The following is a 26,115-nucleotide window of genomic DNA, read 5'->3' as shown; positions in this document are numbered from 1 at the left end:
CATGTTGCACATTATTCCTGTGAGACACAAACTGTTTCTTTCCCACTTTAATTTGCCTGCTTAAAAATAGACAGAAAAAGATAGATGAGTTTACACTCAAGGTGTATGAATTTCCCTTGTGGCCAATGAACCAATTTCCCTTTCATATTTGCAGACTATTGATACAATTATTCTTTCATCAGACATGAAATTTGAGTGTATAACCAGTTTGTGAAAATCACCTAGTAATTTATTAGGTTGATAACAGCAATTAAGTCATAATTGCTTCTGAGAAATATAAATTGACTTTCCATTTTAAATGGATCATTTAACATTCCAAATCAAAGACATAGAGTAAATAATTTCTTGGGTAAAAAGTTTGTTTCTCCTATTACAAAACTTAAAAATTATTTTCAAGCATTGATAATCCTGGAAGTAACTAATTCATGTCCTATCTTCATTTATTTTTGCTTTCAAAACACTCCCCTCTTCAGATACACACACTCCCTACTTAAATGCACATGTTGCAAATGCCTATTGGTTTAGCTTACACTGTATGGAAATGTACAATAATTCTTTTTTTTAATAGGCAAATCACGACCAAGGATCTTTTAGTGGTGGTTAACCAACCAGAGGATTTGGCTGCTTCAGCTAGCCTGCCTCACACTGAAAGCAGTAGTAATGTTTGTCATCATGATAGGTGATGTGCTCCACCCTGGTGGTTCTGAGTCTCAAGCTCACTGAGCCACATCAAATAGCATTGTCGACCAAAATGTGGGTCCCTAACTGAAGGGCCACCCCCATGTATTCATCTGCAAATACCAAGTTCACTGTGGTGTCCTATTGTGCTCCAGAAGCCTTTTGATACAATTTGGAAGCAGGACATTTTTGTTTATAAACCCTAACTCTGCTAATCAGCAAATATTTACCAACTCCTTATGTGAGAAGCACTCTGCTAGGTGCAGTAGACTATATACCAAAGTGTAGGAATGCATTTTAATAGGTGATTTCCTCTCCTTCCTCTCAACCCCAACACACACACACTCACTCACATACTACTAACAGTGCATGGGGACATGGGACAAGAGCCCAATGCGTAAACTCGATTACAAGTTACAAGGAGTTCAATAACAGGACCTATAAGAGAGGCTGGTACACAGAGTTGAAGATAGTCTTCCCTGAGTAGGGTCAACGAGGGCTTCAGAGATAGCAGCAGGGAGTAAGGTATGGAAATACTCAATGGAGAAGAATTTATACCACAGTAACCCATGAAACCGACTGAAGTGGCGTGAGGTGAGGCAGTAAAGACCATTTTGGCTGGAACCAGGGGTTTATGAGGATATTCCTGGGAGGTGACCTTCGAGAGGCAGAGACTGGTATCAGATTACCAGTACTTCTGAAGGCATCTGAAACATGAAGTGGAATAGATGTGAGCTTCTATTTCTTTAGGCTATGCTTGCTAAAAATGATGTCTCAATTCTGAGGGATAGATGAAAAATGCAATCCATTGCTTAGTTCCATAGGGAATTGTGTGTCTTACAAAAGGAATGATAGAAATAGAAGTGGAAAACCAGTAGGTAAGATTGCAGCATCTATAAATTGTCAGGTAGTGGGTGATTATAGTTGGGGAGCCACTGAAAATTTTGGGTCAGCAAAGTAGTGTGATTAAACAGAAGTTTAAGAATAGTCTGTTAGGAAAAAAATAAATTATAGAAGAAAGGAAGTCAATTTATAGTCTTGATGATTGCGTAAATGGGAGGTTATAATGGCATGAATAAGGGGTGGAGGATGGAATCAAAATGAAAACATAAAATAAAATATTGAAAAGGGCTATTTCAAATGACTTCATTGTTAATATCTATTACTTCTATGTGTCATATACTATTCTAAGCTCTTTACATGTATTATCTTATTTAGTTTTCTCAGCAACCCTATAGTATAGATACTGATGATATTCCTGCTGTTCAAATGAGGAAACCAAGACACTCATCATTTAAGCAATCTATTGAGCTGGAAGTTATAGCTAGGAGTACGAGCCAGAATTCTAATTCAAGCCATCCAACCAACCCTGTACTATTTTACACCTGATCCTAGATTATCTTGATGCTTGATTTTTCAACATAATCACTTGAGAGAATGAGGCTACAAGTGGATGGGTTTTGGCATCAGAAAAACTCTTCAGGGTTTTCACGGTGTGGTCTTCAGCAAGTTACTTACTTGTGTGAGCCACTCTTCCTTCATTTGTAAAGTAGGGCTTCTCACTGGTTCTAATTTCCTATTAGTGTCCTAGGAGAATGAAGTGAGATTATGGGTTCCCATTTTCTTCCTGCTTCTGTTTTTCGTCCATTCAAATGAGGATGTTAGGCTCTGGAGGAAGATGAAAAGTTCATTCTTATACACGATATATTCGAGGTGGTGATGGGACCTCCAGCTGGCTATGTCCAATACATAGCTGTAGATGTGGGGCTGGGCCTCAAGAGCGTCAGGACTGGACATGGAACTGGAGTTCGTGTTCATGAGCAGGTGATGGATGAGGCATGCAAGTAGGTGAGCTCTCCCTGAAAGAGGATATTCAGAGACCTTCTGAGGAGAAGGAGCAGGACCTTGAGAAATACCAACTACTGGGGTAGATCAAGGAAGAAGAACTGGGGAAAAGAAGGGAGAAGACGACATCAGAGTGGTACAAGGAGAACCACAGGAAAGCAAAGTCTTGTGAAGGGTAGTGAGGCTTAAAGAACGGATGGTTTTAAATTTTGTTAAGCACCACACAGAGGTCGAAGAGGGTGAACACAATAGAAAAGGTGGTCAATAACATAGAAAGTTCAAGGGCAGTGATGAGATAATGTGACTATTCTCAGCAAGAATGTAAAACAAGATTTCTTTTTTTAACCCTCTAAAGACTTGATTTGACGAAATGTATTCTGGACACTTGCTTTCTGATTAATCCATAATGTAAAGCTGAGGGTGATTGCCTCTGTCCTGTTTTCCTGTGTTTAGCTGTGAACCAGTATCCATGTCAGAGCTTGAGATTATGCTCAGGAAATGTCCCACAGCAACTCAGCAACCCCCGCAGAGATGGTGGAATTAGGGGAAATTAAACCAGCTTCCACTGGATCACACCAGCTAAGAGGGACATCCCAGAGCTGGACTTTGTCACCTAGATTTTTTTTATCCATTACCTTTGGTAAATAACTGTCTTAAATAGCAGTTTCTCCTCTCAAATGAAATTAATGTGGGCTTTGACAGATTTCTCTTTTTAAGAAAATACTAAATATCTAAGAATAAAAAATGCTATATAATTATCAAGCCATCTGTATCATTTATTTCTGATTAAACTGAACTGTTTGAATATAAATAATAACTTAAGTGGATAAATGGCATAATTATTTTTTTAAATTTTGCCATTTATCCACTTAAGTTATTATGAATAATAATTTATTTTTCAGTATATGCCTGAGAAGTAAGATAAGATACTTAAAGCAACTTAAGTTTTAAAACTTAAGGCAGCTCTAAAATGGAGGTTAGCATTTTTTCTGTAGCTCAATAAAAAAATGGATGTGGGACGACTGGGTGGCTCAGTTGGTTAGAGCACGAGTTCTGAACAACAGGGTTGCTGGTTGATTCCCGCATGGTTGAGTGAGCTGCGCCCTCCATAGCTAGATTGAAGGAGCAACTTGGAGCTGATGGGCGCTGGAGAAACACACTGCTCACCAACATTCCCCAATAAAATTTATTTTTTAAAAAATGGATGATTAAAACTCAATATCCTTAGTATTTTCCACTCCAAATGTTACCCCAATTAGGCTAAGGGAAACCTTTCAGTAAAGATAGAAAGATTCTCATTGGGAGACCTTGGCACAGAATGAGAAAGATGAAATTGTGTTAATTATTGATACACTACAGGGAAAATAAGTGTTTAAAAAAACTGAACAGATAGCATGCTTTTGATTTAGATACCTCATTTATTTTTTTTAATGGTCTTGATTTATGCTTTTATTTCAGACTTTAGTCTTTAAAATAAGTGTCTAAAGCTCTCAGAGCTAGGATTATGATCATGCCTCGTTGTTAGTAGATGTCTTTTATTTTCAATTTTCTGTGCTGTAAAATTCCATTTTTTTCCTCCATCTATAGACATTTTAATGGGGAGCTGGGAGAGAGTGTCTCCGGGGTCACTAGTGAGGTATTTTTAACTGGATAACAGATGTTTTTTTTAAAAGACACTGTAGTAAATAATCAGTAGCTATTGCTCAGACTTATCTATATGTTGTTTTGGTTTGTATCAATGCAGCAAAATATTACAATAAATACAATTTAATGCCTTAGCAAACCTTGATCCCCCTGGGACTATGCAGCTTTTTGTGACCTAGGCCAGGCAGCATGAAACGCTAAGCTAAACCAAAGATTGGGTTTCTTGAGGCATGCTCAGTCAGCTGCAGCTTTCACGTCAGCTAAGGCAGTCTCACCTCCAGACCACACGCCCTCATACTCCTTCTTCATGTAGCAAAACACAGAAGGACTTTTGAATTTTATACTTGGGAGAAAGAAGGCTGTGGTACCAGTGAAATAAAACCTACCCAGTTATACTCCAAGACAGGGCAGACCACACAATTTAAAGCTACAGAGGTAAATAGGAGGATGGGGTGATGATAAAGGTACGAAAAAAAGGATGTGGAGACATGTTGCACATTGTTGCCTATTCCTGGGTAAAGCTCGGAATGATTAAAGGAGAAACATTCTCTCAGTTAAAAATGCATTGTCATTTAGGTTTTGTTTTTCATCGCTTTAATTATGCCCTGTCAAAATGACGTACACGTATTCCTTTAGAGGAATGAGTTTGATTAATGTTACCTTCCTCTTTGAGTTTTTTTTTTTTTTTTTTTTCTTCAGATCTTTAAAAAACATGAAAGTGAATGACTGGACAAGGGCATGTTGACATTTATTCTTTCTGCTGCTTGTTTGATTCAAAATAGTTATGTTGGACAACAGGTGGTGAAGAACTGGTATTTAAGAGCTAGAGTAGCACATTTATTATTTTCCTTAGTTGCTATGCTGAACAATGAAGGTAGTAAAAATCTAGGGTGCATTTATCTTACAGGGTAGTCACAAACAACAAGGAAAACCACAGAACTCTCTCATACCACTAGCATTTGCTTTTTCCACGTTCACAAGATTAGGTTTGTGAAAACAAATGATTAAATCAGTCCATACTTTATGGTATCAAATTGTTTTCTTCAGTGTCTTTCTTGACATTTTGAAAATGTTGTATACATTGGAGATAACTAAGTAGTTCTCCAAAGGGTTTAACTAATGATGAAAACCATAAATTATAAAGATAATATGATTTGCTCCCAATCTTTAACTAGCAGTTTCTTGGCTACTAATGAAAAAAAGCTTCACCTTTCTCACTGTGCGTGAAGCATCTTGGGAACTTAATCTGTGGGTATAAAACACTCCACTAGTGTCATATGTATGCTGGGGTCTTCCACTGACATAACTGTAATTAAACATATGGTTTTCTGCTCTACACCTTAGCTGGTATGCCAGTCTTGCTCAATTACTGCTTTGAGTACAATTATAGATTCAACTTTAAGATGGTTAATTCCTAGCCAAAGAAAGAATAATATATATTTGTTTTTCTTAGTAGAAAATGTATATTATAATTCCTGTTGACCGGTGTGAAACAGGAGAAAAATTAAAAATAGGATAAAGTAGCATTTTAGAGATTTTATCTCTGGTCGTTGTTCATTGTTTTTCCTCCCTTGTTAAAGTATGAAAAAATGATGTACTAGTGTTTGAGACGATGCTTTAGTGTTTGAGAAGGAACAAAGAAAAATAGCTGTTCCATTAACTTTCTCGTGGTCATTAGCATCGTGCATGTAGAAAGATGCATGAGGAAAACAATGCAGTGTCGTACCTGGATTGTGGACTCTGGAGCTATGGGGCATGCATCCCCATTCCAGCTCTGCCCTTTGCTCGGACTGTGTGCCTGGGTGATGACTTATCTGTCTGAGCATGTTTCTTGCTATATCTAGTTGACATCTAGGGGTGTTTTACTGTGTGTTTTGTTTTGCAATTCCTATTATGGTAAATTTGGTCTTCCAATGTGATATTCTTTGAATGTATGAAGGTGATTGATGTTGCATATGAATTTAAGTGCCACATTGAAAAAAAAACACATAATTTATAGTAGTTTTTTAGTTGATTCTTATTTTTTCCAAGTAAACAGCTGTAACATCTGCAATCCAAAATACAATCAGCCCTCATTATCCACAGGGGACTGGTTCCAGGACACTCCCCTCCCCCTCACTGTAGGTGCCAAAATCCAGAGATGCTCAAGTCCCTTATGCAAAATGGCACAGAACAACGCATACAGTCGGCCCTCTGCATCCGTGGATTCACAACTGTGGATCGAAAATACTGTTCTCGATCCTGGGTTGATTGAATTGAGTCTGTGGGTACAAAACCTGTGGATACAGAGGGCCAATCCCTTTTTTTTTTTTTTTAATCCACATATAAGTTGGCCCTATGCAGTTCAAACCCATGTTGTTCAAGTGTCAACTCTAGTTGTATCTTCTTTTTAATTTGAATACCATGTAATTATTTATTTTTTCTAGTGGTATTTTCTGGAATCTCCAGGAAAAAAAATATTAAAAATGTTTTTATGAATTTGAAAATATTTTTATCTCAACATCAGATTGTTTCTATTATTCTCCTTAGAGTCTGATGTGGCTTTTTGATTAAAATATTTATAAATAAATAATTATAGTACACACATAAGCCACGATTGTCAGCAACTTCCTAGCATCCAAATTCAGTGGACATTTTCAGTCTTGACTTATTTGCCCTCTTTGTAGAATTCCCTGCTGTTCTTCCTTGTTCACTATGGCCATGAAATCTCCTGGGTCCAGTCAGATCTCTCTGACTTTTCTTTACCATGTCATTGGTGGTAGGCTCTTTCTCTGTTACACATTGAGGGTTTCCTAGTGTTGTGTCTTGAGCTCACTACTCTCCTCATTCTGTTATTTCTTTTTGGGAATCACAGCCATTCTCATGGCTTCCATATCTGTGTTTATTCTCATCCTTCCAAATCTTTATACCTGGCCTATTTTTATGCACTTTTAATCAACTGTCCACCAGCCTTTTCTACTTAAACGAATCAGAGGCATTTAAATGAATTTAAACCTGCTCTTCTTCATCTATCACAGTCGTTCAAGGTCAGCAACATTTTTTTCAAGGGCCAAAAGCAAATATTCCAAGCTTTATGGGCCATACAGTCTCTGTCCTAACTTTTCAACTCTGCCATTGTGGGGTGAAAAGAGCCATAGATGGTATGTAAATGAATGGGTCTGCATTCTAATAAAATTTATTTACGAAACAGGAGGCTGACAACTAAGATTGAGCTTGCCAACACCTGCATTGTTGATGCTGCTCACGCTAGAAATTTAGGTTTTATCTTTGACTCCTTTTTTATTCTCATAGCCTATATATCTCTGAAGTTTGCAGGTTGACATTCTTAATGTGTCCCAATATGTGTCCTCGTCTTTCCCTGTACAAACACAATCTTGTTCTCTCCCATCTTTCTTCCAGGCTCTGAAGGCTTGGTGATTGCTCCCCTGCCTTCCGCTTCTAGTCCTGCCAAAGTTAACTTCCCTACCTGCCAGAGGAAAGTGTCTAAAACCAGACAGGATTGTGCCACTTCTACTTTCTAAACTCTTGATAATTCTTCATTGTCTAAATAGGAGTTCACTGAGTGAAAGCTTCTTAACAAGGAATAGAAATCTCTTTGGGACATGGCTGTTGCTCTCCTCACCGAGTGTCTTCTATTCCTTTTTTTGTCCCTTCAGGTCCTTGGAGAATCAAATGCCAGGATAGATGGGATTAGATGTGTAAGGAGTAATTAATTGCCTGTGAAGGATAGAGGAGGAGAGAGGCAGCAGAGATAAGCTAAGAGAGCTTTTTGACTGAAGTGCAGGTCAAACAGTTATAAAAAGAGAGCAAGAAGGAAAGAGGATTGTTGTGGGAAGAGCCCCAGCATAGATCTGAGAAAGCCTCAGTCAGGCCTGTGGGGAGTCCAGAGCAGGAGCGGAGTTCCCTTGTTGGAGAAGTCCCCACTGGACAGGAGTGGTCTGCCTCTGCTCAGGGATTGACAGGGGTCCCTGGGTCAAGTGTGGCCTTGTGATGCTGTGGTGGTTTTACAGGTACTGCAGGTGGAGAAGGTCAGTTAACTATGCTCATATGAAAGTTTCTCTCAAAGGAGGCATGTCCATGCCACCATACTTGTGACTTCACATTTTCCACTTCAGCTTCAATAAACCTCTTGTAATAAATACTCCTCTTATACTGTGTTCTCTCTCACCTCCATGCACTTGTTCCCACTTTTGTCTGCATTGCCTCTTTCTGCCCCTGACTTTGCTTGGCCAATTGTTTTGTTGCTCTTGAAATCATAGCTGAGGAGTAATCGTCTCAGGAAATATTTCTGTACATCCCACGTCCCAACTGTGCAAATTGCCCTCACTCAGTTATTCCTTAACATCATCAGTATATTTTCCAATGTTTTTGTTTTTGTTTTTGACTAGATAGTGAACCTCTTGAAGTAAAGGATTATTCAGTCTGTGCTCTGAGACACCCACTTAACTGGTACCCGTTTGTTGACTGAATGTCTATACGCTCCAGCACCCATTTGAAGGGCAAGCTGATCCAGGTGACAGAGAAGAACACAGTGTGACAGGTGACACTTATGCCATTATATTTGATTTAGGAGAGTTCCATAGTTTGTTTGTTTTGGTTTGGTTTTGGTTTTGGAAGAGATATGTATTAATAATTGTAATTTATTAGGCTCATTTCAACTGAATGTGTGCAGTCTGATACAGTGGAAGGTACACTGGGCTGAAAGTCAAAAGACCTGTGTTCAAATCCTGGTGCCCTCATTTCTTGGTTGAATGACCATGGGACAACATCTCTGACATCGTTATCCTCTTCAATAAGATGGAGACAGTAGTATCAAGGACACAGAATTGTGGACCTCTCAACCCATTTATAATGCTTTTACAGAGGTCTATCTATTGTCTCCTATTGTATCAGAGCCTGCATCATGCATAACACAATGTTCTGTAATTATCCTGAACTTTTAGATCACATAACTCCTTGTAGAGAAAATTGATGACAGGTGTGATTTAAAAGCAGTGCTCTTGTAACAATTGTATGTGCAGTGAGTACAGGTAAATGTATTATTCTGGGAGGTAGTCTTGAACTATAGGGTCTACTGATTTAGTTTAAGGTAAATTTATTGTAGAGTTCAGTATGGGAAACAATGGGAGATCAGTTATGTAGGACTAGAGCGACCATTACAGCACTGACTGGATGGCAGGTTGGAATCCTAGACTCCTTTGCTTGGAGATGAATTATAGTGGTTACTGTCTTTCAAGCCATGCCGTCCAAGTGCCACTCCATAAACTGTTAGAATGAAAATAATATTTTTTTAAAGTAAAGATATAATTAAAACATAGGATAAGTAAAAGTTATAAAACACAAAGTATGCAAGTCAAATAAGCACAATGAAAATAGACAAAAAATTTAAAATATTTTTAAAAAGAAGAAAAAATATGAAGTAGGAAATGTAGGTCCACGATTTTCAAATGAACTAGAATGACAATATAAGATGGAACAGAAAGATCAGAAAGACAAAAAATTGAATGGGCTTTAAGAATGCAGATAGACTTAGATATTTAAAATGTAAAATCTCAGGGGATTAAATAAGTCCGTAGAGTTGGGAACAGCATTAAGTCGTCTTGCAGGACTACACTTTTGCCTTAAAGGGAGAGACAGGCCTTGGCCTTCGCCTTTCTTTGTTTCATGGCTAGCATGTTACGAACTTGAAACATTCCCTCAGTGACCAAGGAGGGAGAGGAGTTTTGCTCCTGGACGCCGCTGCCGCTGCCGCTGCCGCGCCCCTTCCCGCCAGTAGAGGGCAGCTGCACAGAGCTGTGAGGCCAGGCTGAGCCCATGGATGCAGGAAAAGGAGATCTGTTTGCTGATCTGAAATGACCCTGAAGTGTGCTAGCAGAGAGAACCTGCTTAGGTGTTTCTTTTTCAAGTCACTCCCAAGTAACGCAGAAACAAATACTCCTCCTTCACTCCACATTGGCTTTGATTCTCTATGTCATGCTCAGGGTTCATCTCCAGGAGTTGTTGGTTTTTTCCCCTATTTCTTAAGCAACTGCAATCTTCTAGGTCCCTGCCTTGCTTTGGTTTCCTTTTGTTGTTGTTTGTTTGTTTGTTTTCTTACTCTCTTCTTATTTCCTAAAGCCTGTTTGAGATCTAGCCAGGTCTCTGCACGTGCGCGCACACACACACACACACACACGCACGCACGCACACACACAGAGGTATATGTGCACTGCTCTTTATCTTTATGCGTTTCCTCTCCCCTGAGTGGCTTCTCCCCTCCAGCTTTTCCATCCATCATTGCAATGCTCTCTATCTCCACCACAGATATAGATTGGAATATTGTAAATTTATTATTTCTTTTCCAGGGAGATTTTTTAAAAAAGCTTTCCCCCTGTGATCTATAAATAATGAATAATTCCATTAGAAATGTGATGAATAGTGTAACTTGTATGTAGAGTTTTGTAAGCTCAGTTTCAGTGCATTTACTTTCCTGACAGTCCCGGGCAGTGGCAGATAGGAAGCTAATTCAGCTAACACTGCAAATTCTCTCTCGTCACCTTTCCCAAAGTGTGTTCCTTTGGTTGTCACAGATAATGCATGTCTTTTAAAGGGGACCCTTTCTATACTCAAACAGGTTTGAGGACTGCTGCAGTAAACTTACTTCTTTAATGCAGAACTCCCCAGAGCATTTCAGGTGATAATTTGCTCTGGGCCATGCAGGATTTTCAAAGCATATTTGGCCACAAAACTTATTTTTTCTTCAAAACATTACATCTCTAAGCTCAATGTTCCATGGAAAATAATTTAGGAAATAATGTTCTAATGACAGTAGTACATTTTCCTCTGTTCTACAGAGAAACTGTTTTACAATAGCCCTATTACAGAGTTCAAATGTACCTCAGTGTGTTTCTATCAAATTGGCACTTCTTTATATTTTTAGTCCAAAAGTGTAATAAGCAGCCAATATATGATTCTTTAGTCTCCTGAAACCTCAAAGCAGAACAACTAATTTTCATTATGTGTTATGATAATGTGAGTTTCTGTGAAAGGGTTCTTTGAAAATCAGTAATCTTTATAAAGGAAAATAGTCTAAATATATTTTGATCAGGTGTTTCTTTAATTAGAGTATCAATAGTTATGCATGTTACATGTTAAAAAATTATCATAAATGCATCAACTGAAAAGCAGTAGAAAGGAAAAATAGGGCGAGAAAGAGAGAATTCAAATGGATCCTACTTGGAAGAGTCATTGCAGACACAGCTCTACCACAGATAGCAGATATAGTGGGACACCTGTGCTCCCCTCAGCTGTCCTTTGGGAATTTCACCTGTAATGATACACCCTGCAAAGACATCCATTGTCCATAGGTCTCTGCATGATTTTCTGACACTATTTGGAGGATAACTAAGGTCCAAAGGACAGCATCTGAATACCACCATTCTGAGTTAAGAAAAAATCATCTTTCTAAGATCTAAGAGAGCGCAGATGGGAAGGTGATCTTCATGCTCAAATCTGCCACAGAATAGTTTAGCTCCTGTTTGCATACACTCATGTGCTCTTTAAACTATAGAGGGAGCTTTGACCAATGAGTAGTTTCCTAGGAAATCCAAGATTCCAGTGGACCTCCGACCTCGTCTGTGTTTAGTGGGTGCTTCTCTTTTTCTAAGTTGTCACCTGCTTGACATCAGTCCTCAGGAGTTCATAGTCCTTGTGCTGAAAAGATCTCTACAATGGAGATTGATATTTTCACAATAATTAGAGGCTCAGATGCTTCGAGTATAGCTTTCAGCAAACACCTTGGGATGCTTTGGAGAGGTAAGGCAAACCTTCCCAGAGTACCTAGTTCAGACCTATTTTGTAATTACTAAGAAGTTATGTTATATTCCATTAGGAAAAAAAAAATCACACAAGTGTCTTTTATTCCTTCCAGCCTCTTTTTAGCACTAAGTATTCTCATAGGCACATAGTAGGTACAGAACTGGTGACAGATTGGCAGAAGTGTAACTACCTACTCTCATTTGCTTTTCTATTTGTAGATAGATACATTCTCTCTCTCTCTCTCTCTCTCTCTCTCTCTCTCTCTCTCTCTCACACACACACACACACACACACACACACACACACACACACTTGACAAATGTTAAAGGAATAAGGAACATAAAAGGGAACAGTAAGGAATGGCAGTCCCACCATAGGGTCCTAGAGCTGGAGGACCATTTGATCTATCATCACCACTCTGATCCTTGGACCGTTGAGCGTGCATGTCCAATGAAGATGAGCATTCCATTTTCTGCAGCAGGACATTCCACTTTGGTTAACCTTGTTCCTTGTTTTGAGCAGAAAAGGGGTTCCCAGTGGAAACCAGCCTTTGGACAAAGTCAGCATTGCCTATCTCATGCAATTAGTTATCACACACTTTATCAGTCTTTCTGCTCCCTTGACTTGCTGGGAATAATATTCAGGTTGCTCTCCTATCCCTCTATGTATCTTATTTCTTATTTGATTCTTACCCTTCTGCATACCCTTGGAAATTGATATTAATTGGGTCTACTTTGGTCTGCTATTCTCGTTCGCTTTCCTAGTATACCATTCACTACCTTGTGTCCAAATCCCCCTGATATAGTTTCCAGGTCTTTATACAGGCTGTTGCATGTCCTGAATTCTGGATGCATATTTCTTCCCACTCCTGGATACCTGTGCCTGCATGTTTCCAGGCCCCTCAGACTTAGCAGGGGGCAAAACTAAGCTTAAATCCACTGTGACACCTTCCTTTTAGGAACTATCTCAATTTTTCCCTTTATCTAGTCTCCTTCAATCTCCTTAGTATCTCTGTCAGGACACTGTCAGGTAATGGATGCAAATCCCACACGCACACACACATGCACACACATTGTGAATCCTTTTGTAGAACACAAGTTTTTATGCAAAAGATATTGGTTCCTAGTACGAAGTAACCTGTGCTGAATATGCCTATTGGATGCTGTTGGAACCCCTGTCATGGGGTTCTCCCCTTCTCCTGAGGCAGATGTCATGTGTACAGCAGTCACCACTAATGTAGCCTAAATATTGATTACATATCATGTTCTAGCTCCGGGGCTCTACAATCTTCCCATGATCCCCCAAGTGCTGCACTGAAATGGGCTTTCCTTGAAGGCCACACATTTTAAAAAAAAAAAAAAAATGCCAAGCCAGTATCACAATCTCATTTGAAAACTCTTCCATTGAGATAGCTTTTGCCTAGAACACATTCTTCAAATGAGATGTGCTGTTTTCTCCCTGAGGATTAGATTTAGGACACCCTATCTTACAGAAAGTTGATACTTTGTCAAGGCCACTTTGTCAAGGATTTGTCTAAGTAACCAGTTTCTTCTCCACAGAGAGTCTTGTCCTGGCCTCGGATATTCCTGGTTTAGGATACTGGGTACAAAGGCAGTTGTCTCTTCGCTGCTGATCTACTATTATTATTATTGCACTGCTTTCAGAATAAGATTATCCTGGATCCCATGACCTTCAGCGAAGCCAGGTTCCGGCCATCCCTGGAAGAAAGGCTGGAGAGCATCATCAGCGGCGCCGCGCTCATGGCCGACTCCTCCTGCACGCGAGACGACCGGCGCGAGAGGATCGTGGCCGAGTGCAACGCCGTGCGGCAGGCGCTGCAGGACCTGCTCAGCGAGTACATGAATAACGTAAGTCCTGGGCCCTCCGCGCTCACGTCGCGGGCGGACCCCGTGCGCCTTCTGATGGCTCTTGGAAAGAATGCATAGCGTGAAAAGAGGACAGGTGTCCCCCAAAGAGGGTCAGAGGAAACCATAGGACGGCTTTGGGGGAGTCTGATATCCTCTCAGGATGTATTTTGGTATGGAAGCGATTTGCGGAGTGTAAACTCTTTTAAGGAAAACTTTGGCCTTTGACTTGAGTCTTTGGTCCTTGTGGTGGCTGGCCTTTGAAGTAGGTAAGGTTTCAGTTGCTGAAAGGGGATGGTTGATGGAAATAACTGAGGATATACTAACGTCCTCTTTCACAGAGGGCGCTTTCAAAGCAGAGGCTGGCTACAGATACTAGTCTTCATTCCTAACAGGCATTAATAAGTACAGTGGGTTTTAAATGTGTGTGCAGAGTTGGTGGAGGTGGAAATGTAGTAACTGCAGTAAAACTTGGAGAAACTGTAGTGATTTGTTGTGCAATTAGAAATTCTTGCAAGAGTGAGGCTCCAAGTTTTCAAATGGGGAATGGTGGTATCTACTTGTACGTGCAGCCTGGATGATAGCTGTCCTCCATCACAATTATACAGTGGCCATTTCTTGTATACCGGAAAACTACAGGAAGGAGGTGAAATCTATATTCTTTGCTTTGAAAGACACTGAATTATGTTTGCGTTGATTTGCTACATGCATTCAGCTGAGGGGCTGTTATGGATGCCCAGAGCTTGCAACCATGAAAGATACTGCTGTGCTGAACTCCTGGGTTTGAGAGAATTTAGGAAACGTGTAGGTAAAGTGAGGTCTTGGCATTACATGTTGAAGGAATGCCCTATGTACTGCTCAGGTAGGGGACTGAAACTCTGCTCACAGCTCCTGAAGGCCACGCTGGGGCTGTTAGAACACCCTGAGGCCATGCTGAGATGAAGCAGCCAACCCATGTCTCTCCCTCCACCCAGGTTATTATTACAGCTCGTATCCCTAACTCACCTGCAGCCCATGGGTCGAGCCAGGAATCAGCATTGATAGAACAGTGCAGCTCCTGCCAGACTCTCCAGAGAACTTGGAGCTGGCAAAGGAAAAGATGTAGACTGTGCTACAAACTAAAAAGCAAACTCTGTTTCCTTTTCGTGAACCTTCAGATGCTTTGATTTCGGAAGACTTGTTCGTTTTTAGCACACAAAGATTAAGGTGTGGATGCCTCACAGGGTGCCCAGCTGCTTATGAGGACCTCTCTGTAGGACCTGGGATGGTCAACGCTTTCTATGATTTGGGTCTACATTGCGATGCAGGGTAAAGCCAGAAATGTTGTTTGCCTTGTCTCCCACCGTGAGGGAATCTTTGGAATAGCGGATTTAACAAAAACAAATGCTTACAAACCTGGTATTGTTTTATTTGTTGTTGCTTTTAACAGAATAACACCAGGCTAATTACTTGCATGTGGAATTTGGTTTTATATTAACACATGCTGATAATTTCTATCAATGAAGAATTATTGCCAAAGAAGGCAGTAGAAACTGAAGAGATCACACTGATGGTTAAGATCTCAATGTAAATAAATCAGGACAAAAGCATGTTTCTGTGAATGGAAATTATAGAATGTGATTAAAGAAGAGTTGATCCAGGTGTGACATGTAATTTTCAGTTCGGTGTCTAGAATCCTGTCAAGTAAAAGTTTTTTCTTTCCATATAAACTCATTTAGATCAGCAAGCTGTTGGATTTTTGTATTTTATTGACTCCAGGTACTTGTTTTTCTGTTCACAACCTTGTGATTCAGGAATGTTTTGTATTTTTATCGAAAACTTGGTTTCTACTTTGGTATGGTTACCCATGATACAAAGATGAGTTTAGTGTCTAAATTTCAAAGTGTGCAAATTCTATTCACATTGAATCATCAGCATCAAAGGCTGAAATAAAACACCTCCTATTGACTTTTATATAAACTGTGTAAAATCGACTTGGGCTTCACACTTCTTTTGTGACTTTAAAGTGGAATTGGATGCAGCTATTCGAGCTCCATAATCCGTGTCCAATGCCCTCATTTCTGCTGCCACAATATCAATTTATATTTATTTTGATATACCACATAGTAGTATAAAAACATATACAAATCTGTGTCCTGACTGAAAAGTCTGTTATAGTTAACAGCCACCAATAAATTAGTGAGTCATGCCTAGGCTGTTGTAAGATATTTCTTCTTCGATATTATACGCTCTGGAAATAAAGGTATTGTCAAATTGTCACCCTGTAGATTTTTCATCTTGATGTGGTAGGCAATATCATTAAGATAAAGAAGCCATTAGACTGAGGAAAAAAATAAATAAAATTGACATGACTGACATTTCTGGATTCTAAAAATCTCTTGATCAGTCCCTCATGAAGAGTCAAGTTATAAACTCACTTGTCAGTGTAGCTGTTCTAAAGTCATATACATGCCAAGTGTACGAATGGAGGGAGATGGAGACTGGGGAGGAGAGCTGTGCACTAAGTGACTAGGAAAACGAAGTCTGCATGTGGCGTGACCCATGGATTAGCCACATGGTTACAGTGAGCTCAATAGGATATCCGTTAGATATGTCCACAAAGGTTTTTCAAATTAATGAATGTGTGTGTGTGATTTGAAGATATAGCAACAATTGTGCACTTGAAAGAAACTGTGGTATGAGATGAAACAGCTGGGTGAACAGATGCATGTGGCAAAAATGCTGATCAGACTGTAGTCGTGCTGGAAAAGACGATTGGGATAGTTTTAAGAAAGTCTTAGGTGATCTTAATTTGGTTTATGAAGTTTATAATGTAGCTCAAAGTGCAAAGAGTCCTAAAAATAATACCTATTTAACTAGAACATCATTTATTGTACATATGTGGAGGCCGATGGGCAGAGACTCTTTTGCAAAAGGAAGTGTGACCTTTTGAGTAGCGCCATCAACTGGCTGTTGGAGTGTTATTCTGCGTACTATAAATAGTTCCAAATTGTAATGAAGACATAAACTTTTCTCTGGAACTTATAATTTTGTACAGCTTTTTACTCTGGCAGTAAAACTCTTTTGTTTTGAATCACCAAAACAATTTTAAAAGTGACCCCATAAGTGTGATATTTTATTGATAAGAATTTTGTAACGGATTTAAATGTGGAATGTTGTAGTCATTCAACAAGTATGTATCGTGTGCCTGGCTACTTTGTGTCAGGCACCGTTCTCGGCCCCTGGGGATACAGGGGGGCACAAAACAGACAAAATTGTCTGCTCTAATGTAGCTTACCTTCTCATTAGGGGAGACAAGACAATGGATAATTTGAGCAAGCATTATCTCAGACCGTGATAAGTGAAATGGGGGGGTATAAAACCTGGAGACAGGGAACATGGATAGCCTGGAAAGGGTTCATTGAGAAGATGACATTTGGTCAAAGATCTCTAGAGATGAAGGAGCAAAGAACATTGGAGGTGCAAGGAGCAGCAAGGTCAAGTGACTTAATGTGAAAAGGGTACCTGGGTGCCTGGGGAACCTTCACAGGGAAGGTCACGTGACTGTTGCGAGTGGAGCATAGCAGGGGATGGGGTGTGCAGGGTTATAAGGTCTCAGACTGTTGTCTTGTGCACCTTTATATGGGATGAGAGGCTACTGGAGAGTGTCAGGTAGAACATACCATGACTTAGGTGTGGTAGACAGGGCGTAGGGTACAAGGGATAAGAAAAGCAGGAAGGCAGATGAGGAGGCCTTGGAATAATTCATGAGAGGATGGTGGTTCCAGCACTTGGTAGCAATAGAAGTGTTCAAATTCTGACCACATTTGAAACAAAATTTGCTTAGAAAGTAGCCAGTGAGAAGAACAGTCTGCTCTCTGAACATGAAATGGACACTGAGCGGTGTGGATGACAGTTGAAGTGATCTCAGCGGCATTAACATGGTATCTTCAGTGGATGTCTTCATTTGGTTTTGGTTGCACAAAAAATTCTGATCTACTCAGATGTAGTAACAATTTATAAATAGCACACTTTGCAATGCTTGGGTACTCCACTAGACAGATTGACTTTGACAAGGGAGTTAAGTCGGAAAAAAAATTGGTTTCAAAGTCCTATCACCTAAAATATCTAAGTATGGTTCACATTCTTATACACATAAAAGACTAGAAAACAGTAATTTGTATTCTAAGGACTAGAATTAACTGCAGAACTGTAAGAAGACGTGTTACATTGTTACTTCTTTGTGCACAGTTCACTGTTGGGCGTCTGTTACAATATGTGATAAGCAGATAGATATGCTTGGTCCTTGTGGGGTGTGTGCTGTGTAGCACTGTTTAGTTTTCTCCACAGAGACACGCTGCATTGCTCCAGACTGTTTGTTCAAGACTAGTGTGTCACTGCAATTTTCTTAAACAGTCATACAAATAAAGTTTAACTCTTTGCACAATGATGGCAGAGAATCGGGTGGCAACAGATAATGACTTGCTGGTCTCTGCCATGTTAAAATGTGGTAGGTTATTTTTTAATTGTATTTTTATAAGTAATAAAATAATATATTTTTACAATATATTTAAATCCAACTTTTTTCAAACCTCTTGAAGCACCTAAGTGGATCCCTGGGGACAATTTGTAAACTACCTTTGTAAAGCACACGTTACAAGCTCATGAGGAGAAATCTTTGTGGGGACAAATGCACATATGACAAGTGCCCGAAGGGTCATTGTCATAGCCTTTGATAGAGAGTGGACTTTAATATAAAGGGAGTTCCTGGGGGATCTTGTTTGTGAGGGGTTGAGGTCTGAAATGAGGTCTTAAAAGGTCATTTCCAGCCCAGTTCTGGAACCCGCACCACAACTAGGTTCCAGCAAATAACACTATCTGAGTAATATGTGAAGTGACACCCAGGGCTAGGGGAGCTCTGCAGATAGGGTGCTTTTAAACTTTTTTTTGGGGGGAGGGGTGCAAAAGAAATATATGTTCACTGTAAAGAATAAAAAACAAAGAAGAAAATGTTTACTCATAGTCTTGTTCCCTAAAGATAACCATCGTTAATCATTTTATATATGTCTTTCCAGTGTTAAGTTATATGAGTGATATATTCATATACACACACACACACACACACACACACAAACACACACAGCCACACACATGTATATTATACCTTAAGTTTAAAAATGGAATAATTGTAAAGGGTGTTTTGTAATCTGTCTTCTTCCCTTCATATATTGTGAATCTATTATCATATCAATAAACATCCTCTAATCTTACGTTTACTGGCCGCATAGCATTTTATTATGTAAATATGCAATAATTCATGTAGAAGCAAATCATTTTGAGAACATTTTCACAGAAAAGTGTTGGAAAAGATACATAGGGAAGACCTTGCATGCTGGCAATCTGGAGTACTGATTTAGTCCTGAATGTGACTGAGGAACCAAGTGAGGACACAGCTTTACAGTTTCTGTGCTTTAAATGGGGATCTCTGAAAGTTCGGTGCAATGTAGATTTTGTATGTAAAGAAATTTTAAATGCCTCTGAGTGTCTATTTAAAACGATCATATGTGTGTTTTTTCTACTTTATTGATTTTTTATGTATAAATTTGACTTTCATATATCAGAATTTCTCCAAGTTGGCGATATGTAGTGCTACCAAGAGGGGTCCAGAACAAGTAATAGACAAATTCAATACTTAGATTTAACCCAGGATCCCAGAAAAGACATTGAAAACTTCTGAAAAGATGTCATCAGAAAGAGAACTTTGTCATAGAAATTGTTATACTGCCAAATTTCTTCCAGACCAGAAAGTAGGAAAAAAGACTGAGTAGTTGTTATCACTTAAGAGTAAGGCTAGTTATTGGTTAAACATAAAATTTGTCTCCGTTATTGTCTAGGCCTTCTCATTTCTCTCCTTTCAGTTATTATGTAAAAGAGGGGATGAAATTCACAGAAGGCAGTTTGGCCGATAAGTTTCTCTACTAAAAGTGTTGGTGTAAATGGAATACCAATTAATGTTTAAAAATGCTTGTGGGACATGTGGGAGCCAGTGTTGCCCAGATCTGCCCATAATGGCCCTCCACTTTAAGGGAGAATTAAGTTGTGTTCATGGTATTGGTAGCTTCATTCAAAGGCACGTTTCCTAACACCTCCAATTTGGTGCCTGTGGTAAGAAAGTTTTCCTTGCCTTTTCCTTATTTGCATCTTTCCTTCTCCCTCTTTTTATCCTCAGCCTCCAAATTTGTTCAGTGTCATCTCTTTTAACTTTGAGCTTCAAATTCATCTGCACAATTATGCTTCTCATATAAAACTTTGCTCCGTGAAAAGACATATTTTTAAATTCCTTTTTAAGTTGGTATTTCTTGCCTAGACATTGAAAAAGTACAGTTAGGTTACCAACCCTTTCTATGAGCCGTAACACTGTCCTTTGCATCTGTTCTTCCTAAGTAATTAATATGTTTGGGATGGGAACTCTTTGAATAGTGCATGAGATGTCTGCCCATGAATTACAGCATTTGTACCCCTGTTTGTGGGCACTTAAAGGCTGTTTTCAGTGTGACTCCCAGAAGTACCCCGGGACTACTACAAGACAATGCACACTTTTATTTTTCAAAAATCTTCCTTCTTCTTAGTTTATTATTGCACGCCTTTTCTAATCAGGTTCAGCTGAGTTTGCTATAATGGGATCTCGGAAAGCCAAGGAAGTGTTATGGATGGGCATGCTGGGTGGCACTGACTCAGGCATAGGTGGCGGGAGAATGTCCAGCCATGCTGGTGGGACATATTCCCTGGGGGGGGGGGTGGATAATGAGGGTGAGAGATACTGTGCCAGATTTAAGCATCCCACAGAGCATGGGAGTGCGCTGGGGTGCTCTGGGAGGAGACTCCAAACTGGCCGGTGGTTGGCTGACATTAGCATCATCTGAACACAGTATCCAGGGTAGTTATAGAGCACAGGTGTAGGTAACATCCAGTCCCTGTGGGATCATGGTAGAGCTCCTTGGTCTTGAACCCAAGGTATGTTAGTTATCTAGTGGGAGACTTGGGCCTTTTGAAAAGTACATCATGCTGTACACGTTTGCTATTACTTATTATCAGCTTGTGATATACAATTGAATGGCTTACAGGATCCCAGGACAGATGGGTTGAACTACATTTGTTTCCTTTGGATCATCAAGGTCAATTCTCAATGCAATCCCATACACCGTCACCTTGGCGAGGAATGGTCCTTCCTATATGAAGCCTTTCTCATCTCCCACTATAAGATAGTGTAGCAGTGACACAAGCCTGTGCTTTGTAGCCAGCAATATCCAGGTTCAAATCCCAGTTTTGTCACTTGTAAATGACATGACCTTAAACATAGTAGGTAGAATCTCGAACCTCAATGGTTTCAGCTGTATAGTGGTAAGCAAATTCGCTTTATGGAAGTATTCGGGGATTAAATGAGACAGTGGCAGCCAGAAAGCTCAGTGTCAAAGGAAAAGTCATGTGTGCTTCCTTTTTTCCTCTCAGTGCTCTTATTTCCCAGTTCTATTAACCTCAGATAAAAGCCCTGTGCTGTAAAAGTCAGTGAGGATTTTTGGAGATAAAGAGTATAGATAAAGTAAAGGAAAGTCATCGGGTGTGTCTGGCTTGGGGCTGGTTGTCCCCTGCTGGCCCCCGAGCACCAGAGATAGATCTGGCTGTGTGGCCCTGCCTAGAGGAATACTGGGAACAGGACTATTGCCAGGGCCAGGACACAAATAAATGAGAGCCCTTGTGAAATGAGCTGATTTTTAGAGACCTTGGAGAACAATGTCTGAAACAGCACTCTCAGAAAAGCAGAAGGGTAGACAACAGGAGGACCAGATCCCTGAGCTGTTAGAGGTTGGATGCAGAGCTGCTTGTGTAAGTAGCTCAGCTACCTTCCTTTTCCTGGTCCCTTAGGCTTCTGAGAGAGAAAGGCCAGGGTCCTCTCTTAAAAGTGAGGATATCTCCAGCTCCAGTAGATCAGGGAGACAGACAGAAATTCTAAGAGTGTTAAGCCTGGGACAAATTATCAATATGGCCAACTTCTACAGCTACAAAATGCAATTCTGTACGTTTTGGTCTTAGGGTTAGAATTCAGAGCAGTGGTTAGAGGAATAAGCTGTTGTTAGTGTTTCTGTGAACCTTCAATTTGCTTAGAAGAGTTCAGAGCATGGACGGTAGAAGCTTGACCAGCACCCTGGCAGGCTGAGGGATCTGCTCAAGGCATTTGCTTCTATTTTGATCTCCTGAAAGTTGGCTGAGATCCAGCAATACATTTATTACCTAGTGTTGGGATATAAACCAATCAGCAAAGGTGAGGCCCCCTGGCTGTCAGCCTCTTGAGTAGGAAAATTTGGGGAAAACAGTTAGACTCAACATCAAAAAGAGGCTCCCAGGCTTAGTTCTGTAACGTATTAGGTCTGTGCAATGAAGGTTACAACTCCAGGAGCTCACTGCTGACTTCTCTATGAGGAAGAGCGGTGACAATCTCTCTCTCTCTCTCTCTCTCTCTCTCTCTCTCTCTCTCTCTCTCTCTCTCTCTCTCTCTTTCCTCTTTCTCCTCTTCCTCCTCCTCCTCTTTCTCCATATCCTTTCCCTTCTCTTTTCTTCCCTCCCTCCCTTTCTTCCTTCTGCCACCTATGTGCCAGGTAGAATTTTTAAATATTCTTTTTAATGCATGGACGAACTTGCAGCAATGTAAGCGAATTACTCAGAGGCAAGAAATGACAAAAACAAACAAACAATAAACTAGAGCAAGTCCTCAGATTCCTTCTGGCCTAGACTTGGGTTTTAAATGGGACAGTGTGTAAACAACAGGAGCCAACCTCTGTGACCCAGCTGGATGGCCAGTCAGATTTAGAGACCTCAGCAGAAAGTCTGGATTCTCAGATAATGACACTATTAGGGCATGATCTAAAAACGTAAAACTTCCCTACAGAGAGAAACAGTGGGAATGCATGCTGTCTTGTCCTTTAGAGAGCAGGTAAAACAAAACAAAACAAAACAAAACAAAAAACAAAACTCTCCCTTGTCACCAGAGATTGCTAACCAGTCTCACAGCACGTAGTTTTGGGTCAGAATCTATTTTCTAGGGTGACATCAAGTTTATCCAAAATTTCATTTAAAGGTGTTCTGAGTGGTGGGTTGCCAGGTACCTGGCAGAAGCAAATACCAGTCCTCTCTAGAGGAACATCCTTTAAACTCAGGCCTCAAAGGATTTCTGTAGATAAGTTTACAAGGACCAGAAGTTGATATTCCAGAATCTCTAAAAGCAAAATGAAACAAGCCACTATGAAGGAGAGTTGGCAAAAACAACCAATTACAGATTAGACCTGAAGGGTTGAAGGCTGGCATTATTAGATGCAGATTGTAAATTGTCTCTAAGGAAATTGAAGAGACCAATTGGCCATGTGATAAACAAGAGACTTTCAGAGTTGACTGGACTATCTTAGAAATCAGGACTAGGCCTTGTGTAGTGGAGGAACTCGGACTTACCTGAAGGGTGGGGGAATAGGTGGTCCCAGTTGACTAGCCTGAGATAATGGGCAAGAAAGAGAATGGGTAACACAGATTATTCAGAGTAGTGCTGCCAGAAACCTCTGAGCAGGAGCTGGTTATGTCTCGTAGCAACCTCTTTGTTGGCTATCCATCACCTTATCCACAGTGGACTTCTATAAGGAACTTGTTTTCTTGGTGACAGAAAGAAAAGAATTTATCAAATGAAACAGGAGGTGAATGTAAAAATATGCCTTCACAGCAAAATTCAGCCCCATGCTTAGAATTGTAGCTAGCTTCTCTCCTTATCAAACATACCCCTTCACTGAGTCCTTGAAAGTTGGGTCTGAAACATCCAAGGTCAATCAATATGAAGAGGAAGAGCAAGTAATGTTCGCAGACAGGAAGGGACTGACTTAGTCGATGAGCAGGGATTGTTGATGGAGTTGACTGCCGAGTCATCGGATTTGGCCACCATCATGAAGACAGCCCGGACAGCACAATCCATCAATTGATCTTCTTTGAAGAGCCTCTCTGGGATTTCAAGGAGGACCTCACAGAACTGTCAGGGAGAGCAGCAGGCTGTACTGCACCACCAAATTCATGAGCCTGGATAAACTTGGCCTTTGTGTTTCCAAAGGCTGTGGGAGCTCGGAACTCTGGATTTCTTGTTCCTGACGGGGTTGTTCCAAGATAAGCTCAAGGGCCTTTTTGCTTGGATCTAATGCTGCCTTGACACATCCTGAAAAGATTCTCTTGATTCATGTAGGAAATTGTTACTCTGAAAAGTAGGTGTTTCACTGGTAGTGACGCCTCCCCATGCGTCAGACACACCGAGCCCTTCGCTGCGTCAGCAGCTTGCACTTACCATCTTTCTGACAGAAATGTCCTTTCCCAAACTTTGCGTGGATGACTCCTTCTCTCAGGTTTCAGGTTTGAATATGTTGCTGTTCATCAAATCAGTAGATTAATTTATGTTATAGCACCTGCCAGTCTCCAAAATTACATCATCTCTTTGCGTTGTTACGTCTGCTTCTCCACTGAAATTTCAACTTCTGTGAGAGGGATGTTGCCTTGTTCACAATCTCCACGATCTTACAGTATCTAGTCTAGAACAGTAAATACATATTTTTGGAATGAATATATGAACTCCCTCTCATCCTCTGATAGTAATAATAATAATAATAATAATAGGAGAAGGAGGAGGAGGACACAGAAGAAGCAGCAATAGCAATATACCCATATGTTTTGAGTTTATTGAGTCCCATGTTTTGTAACAAAATAATTCACCATTTCTCTCTGCTCTTCTCCCTAGAAAAAATTATAAGTAAATTAACTAAGCTTAAGTACACTTGGCGTCCACATGACTCACTTAAAGTGCCCAGACAGTAGCCTATATTTAAAGCTACATGTTAAGGCCCTCGTCAAGGCAAATGTCAATTCTTTCAAGAAAGGCTTAAAATGATCCTAATAATTATGAATAGAGACCAAATAATATGAAGTATGTCACTTGCTTGCTTTTTAGTTCAAAGCAGCCTACCACACAGCTCACTCTTAATTCTGCCATCTTAAGTGTTTCCTCCAGAGTGCCCTGCTTGGGCATGAGTTTCTGGGCAGGTGTGGAGGAGCTGGGCCATTTTCAGTCTGCAGAATGCTGCAGGCTGAACTGAGAACTTTGGGACTCACTTAACTCTTCACTCCCTACAAGGCATAGAGGAGTTTGCCTAGGTACCTGACAGATAAATTAGCAGAAGAAAAGGGTCACCATTTAGCTGTTGAAAATGAGGCATTTTCTCCAGAGGCCCCAGCCCAGACTCCAGAATCACAGTCTCCTACAGAGGGGGCTGATGATCTCTAAGTTTAGCAAGTTCCAGGAGTGATTCCTCTGAGCAGGCAGGTTAGGGAACCCCTGATGTAATAAGTCAGTGGATCAACTCCAGAGTTTTTAATACAGCATGGGTTTAAAATGGATTTTCCTTTTGTGAATGGGGATAAATACTTTTGTAAGAAAGCCTCAAGTGAAATCTCTCCTGGGAAGTCTTCTTGAGCTGCATGTTCCTCAGCCTGGACATTCAGAAAGTGAGGGGAGCCCTGTGAAGCTAGGTGGCTAATCTCTTCTTTGAATTCCTTAAAAATAGACAAGCAAATCTGACCCAGCCTGTCACCTGGGAGCTATTAATTGAAGGGTAGCTGTTCTTTTTCAAAGCTCAGCTCCCTCAAACACACCTCTTCTTACACACCTACTCCGCCATTTGTAAAAAGACAATTTATCATCCTTGGAAGGACTCTCTTCTCAATAAGTGCCAGAACTAACATATTCAGCTTCACAGATTATTTAAAATCCTCTCTCTTAACAACTTAATTGCTGACTTCAGTATCTATTAACTCTGCGGGTTACTAACTCTACTAACAATACAGCTGACAGATTTACAGCATCACCCCAGAGTTTTGTGTTCGCCAGTTCACACCTTGAATTGAGCTTTTGTTCTGGGTTCTTCTGGTGACTATTCTAGGGTACTGTTTTCCAGAGGAAGCAACGTTTTGCCTGACCTCCCATGGGATTCTTCAATCTATCTTTTCACAACCACAGAGGGAAATTTTGAAAAAAACACATTCGGGGGCCCTACTAATTTTCAAACAATAGAAGCTCCAGGGGTGGGGCTTGAGAATTTGTATGTTAGCAAGCTTCTCAAGGGATTCTCTAGCCTCCAGCCCTGTGCCAGCCTTGGTGTAGGCCAACACTGGGTCAACAGCATTAGAGTCAGAGAAAGGTATCATAATGTTCCTTTTCCTGGAGTTTCTCAGT

At 40.3% G+C, this 26,115-nt stretch overlaps 1 protein-coding gene across 8 annotated transcripts in view; it reads left to right on the top strand.

Moving 5' to 3' along the window:
• The window catches only part of CTNNA2 (catenin alpha 2), a 1,050,986-nt gene that overhangs the window by 343,907 nt on the left and 680,964 nt on the right, over positions 1-26,115 (top strand). For all 8 annotated transcript variants that reach the window (XM_019750020.3, XM_074332253.2, XM_074332251.2 and 5 more), the window contains one exon: positions 13,629-13,832. In XM_019750020.3, coding sequence (XP_019605579.1) covers positions 13,629-13,832 — 204 coding nt within the window. The remainder of the gene's footprint in view (positions 1-13,628; positions 13,833-26,115) is intronic.

The sequence above is a fragment of the Rhinolophus sinicus genome, chromosome 2 (assembly GCF_057876585.1).
Source record: "Rhinolophus sinicus isolate RSI-liver-muscle chromosome 2, RSI-T2T, whole genome shotgun sequence".
Taxonomy (NCBI): Eukaryota; Metazoa; Chordata; class Mammalia; order Chiroptera; family Rhinolophidae; genus Rhinolophus; species Rhinolophus sinicus.
This window is presented reverse-complemented; position numbering and strand designations above follow the sequence as displayed.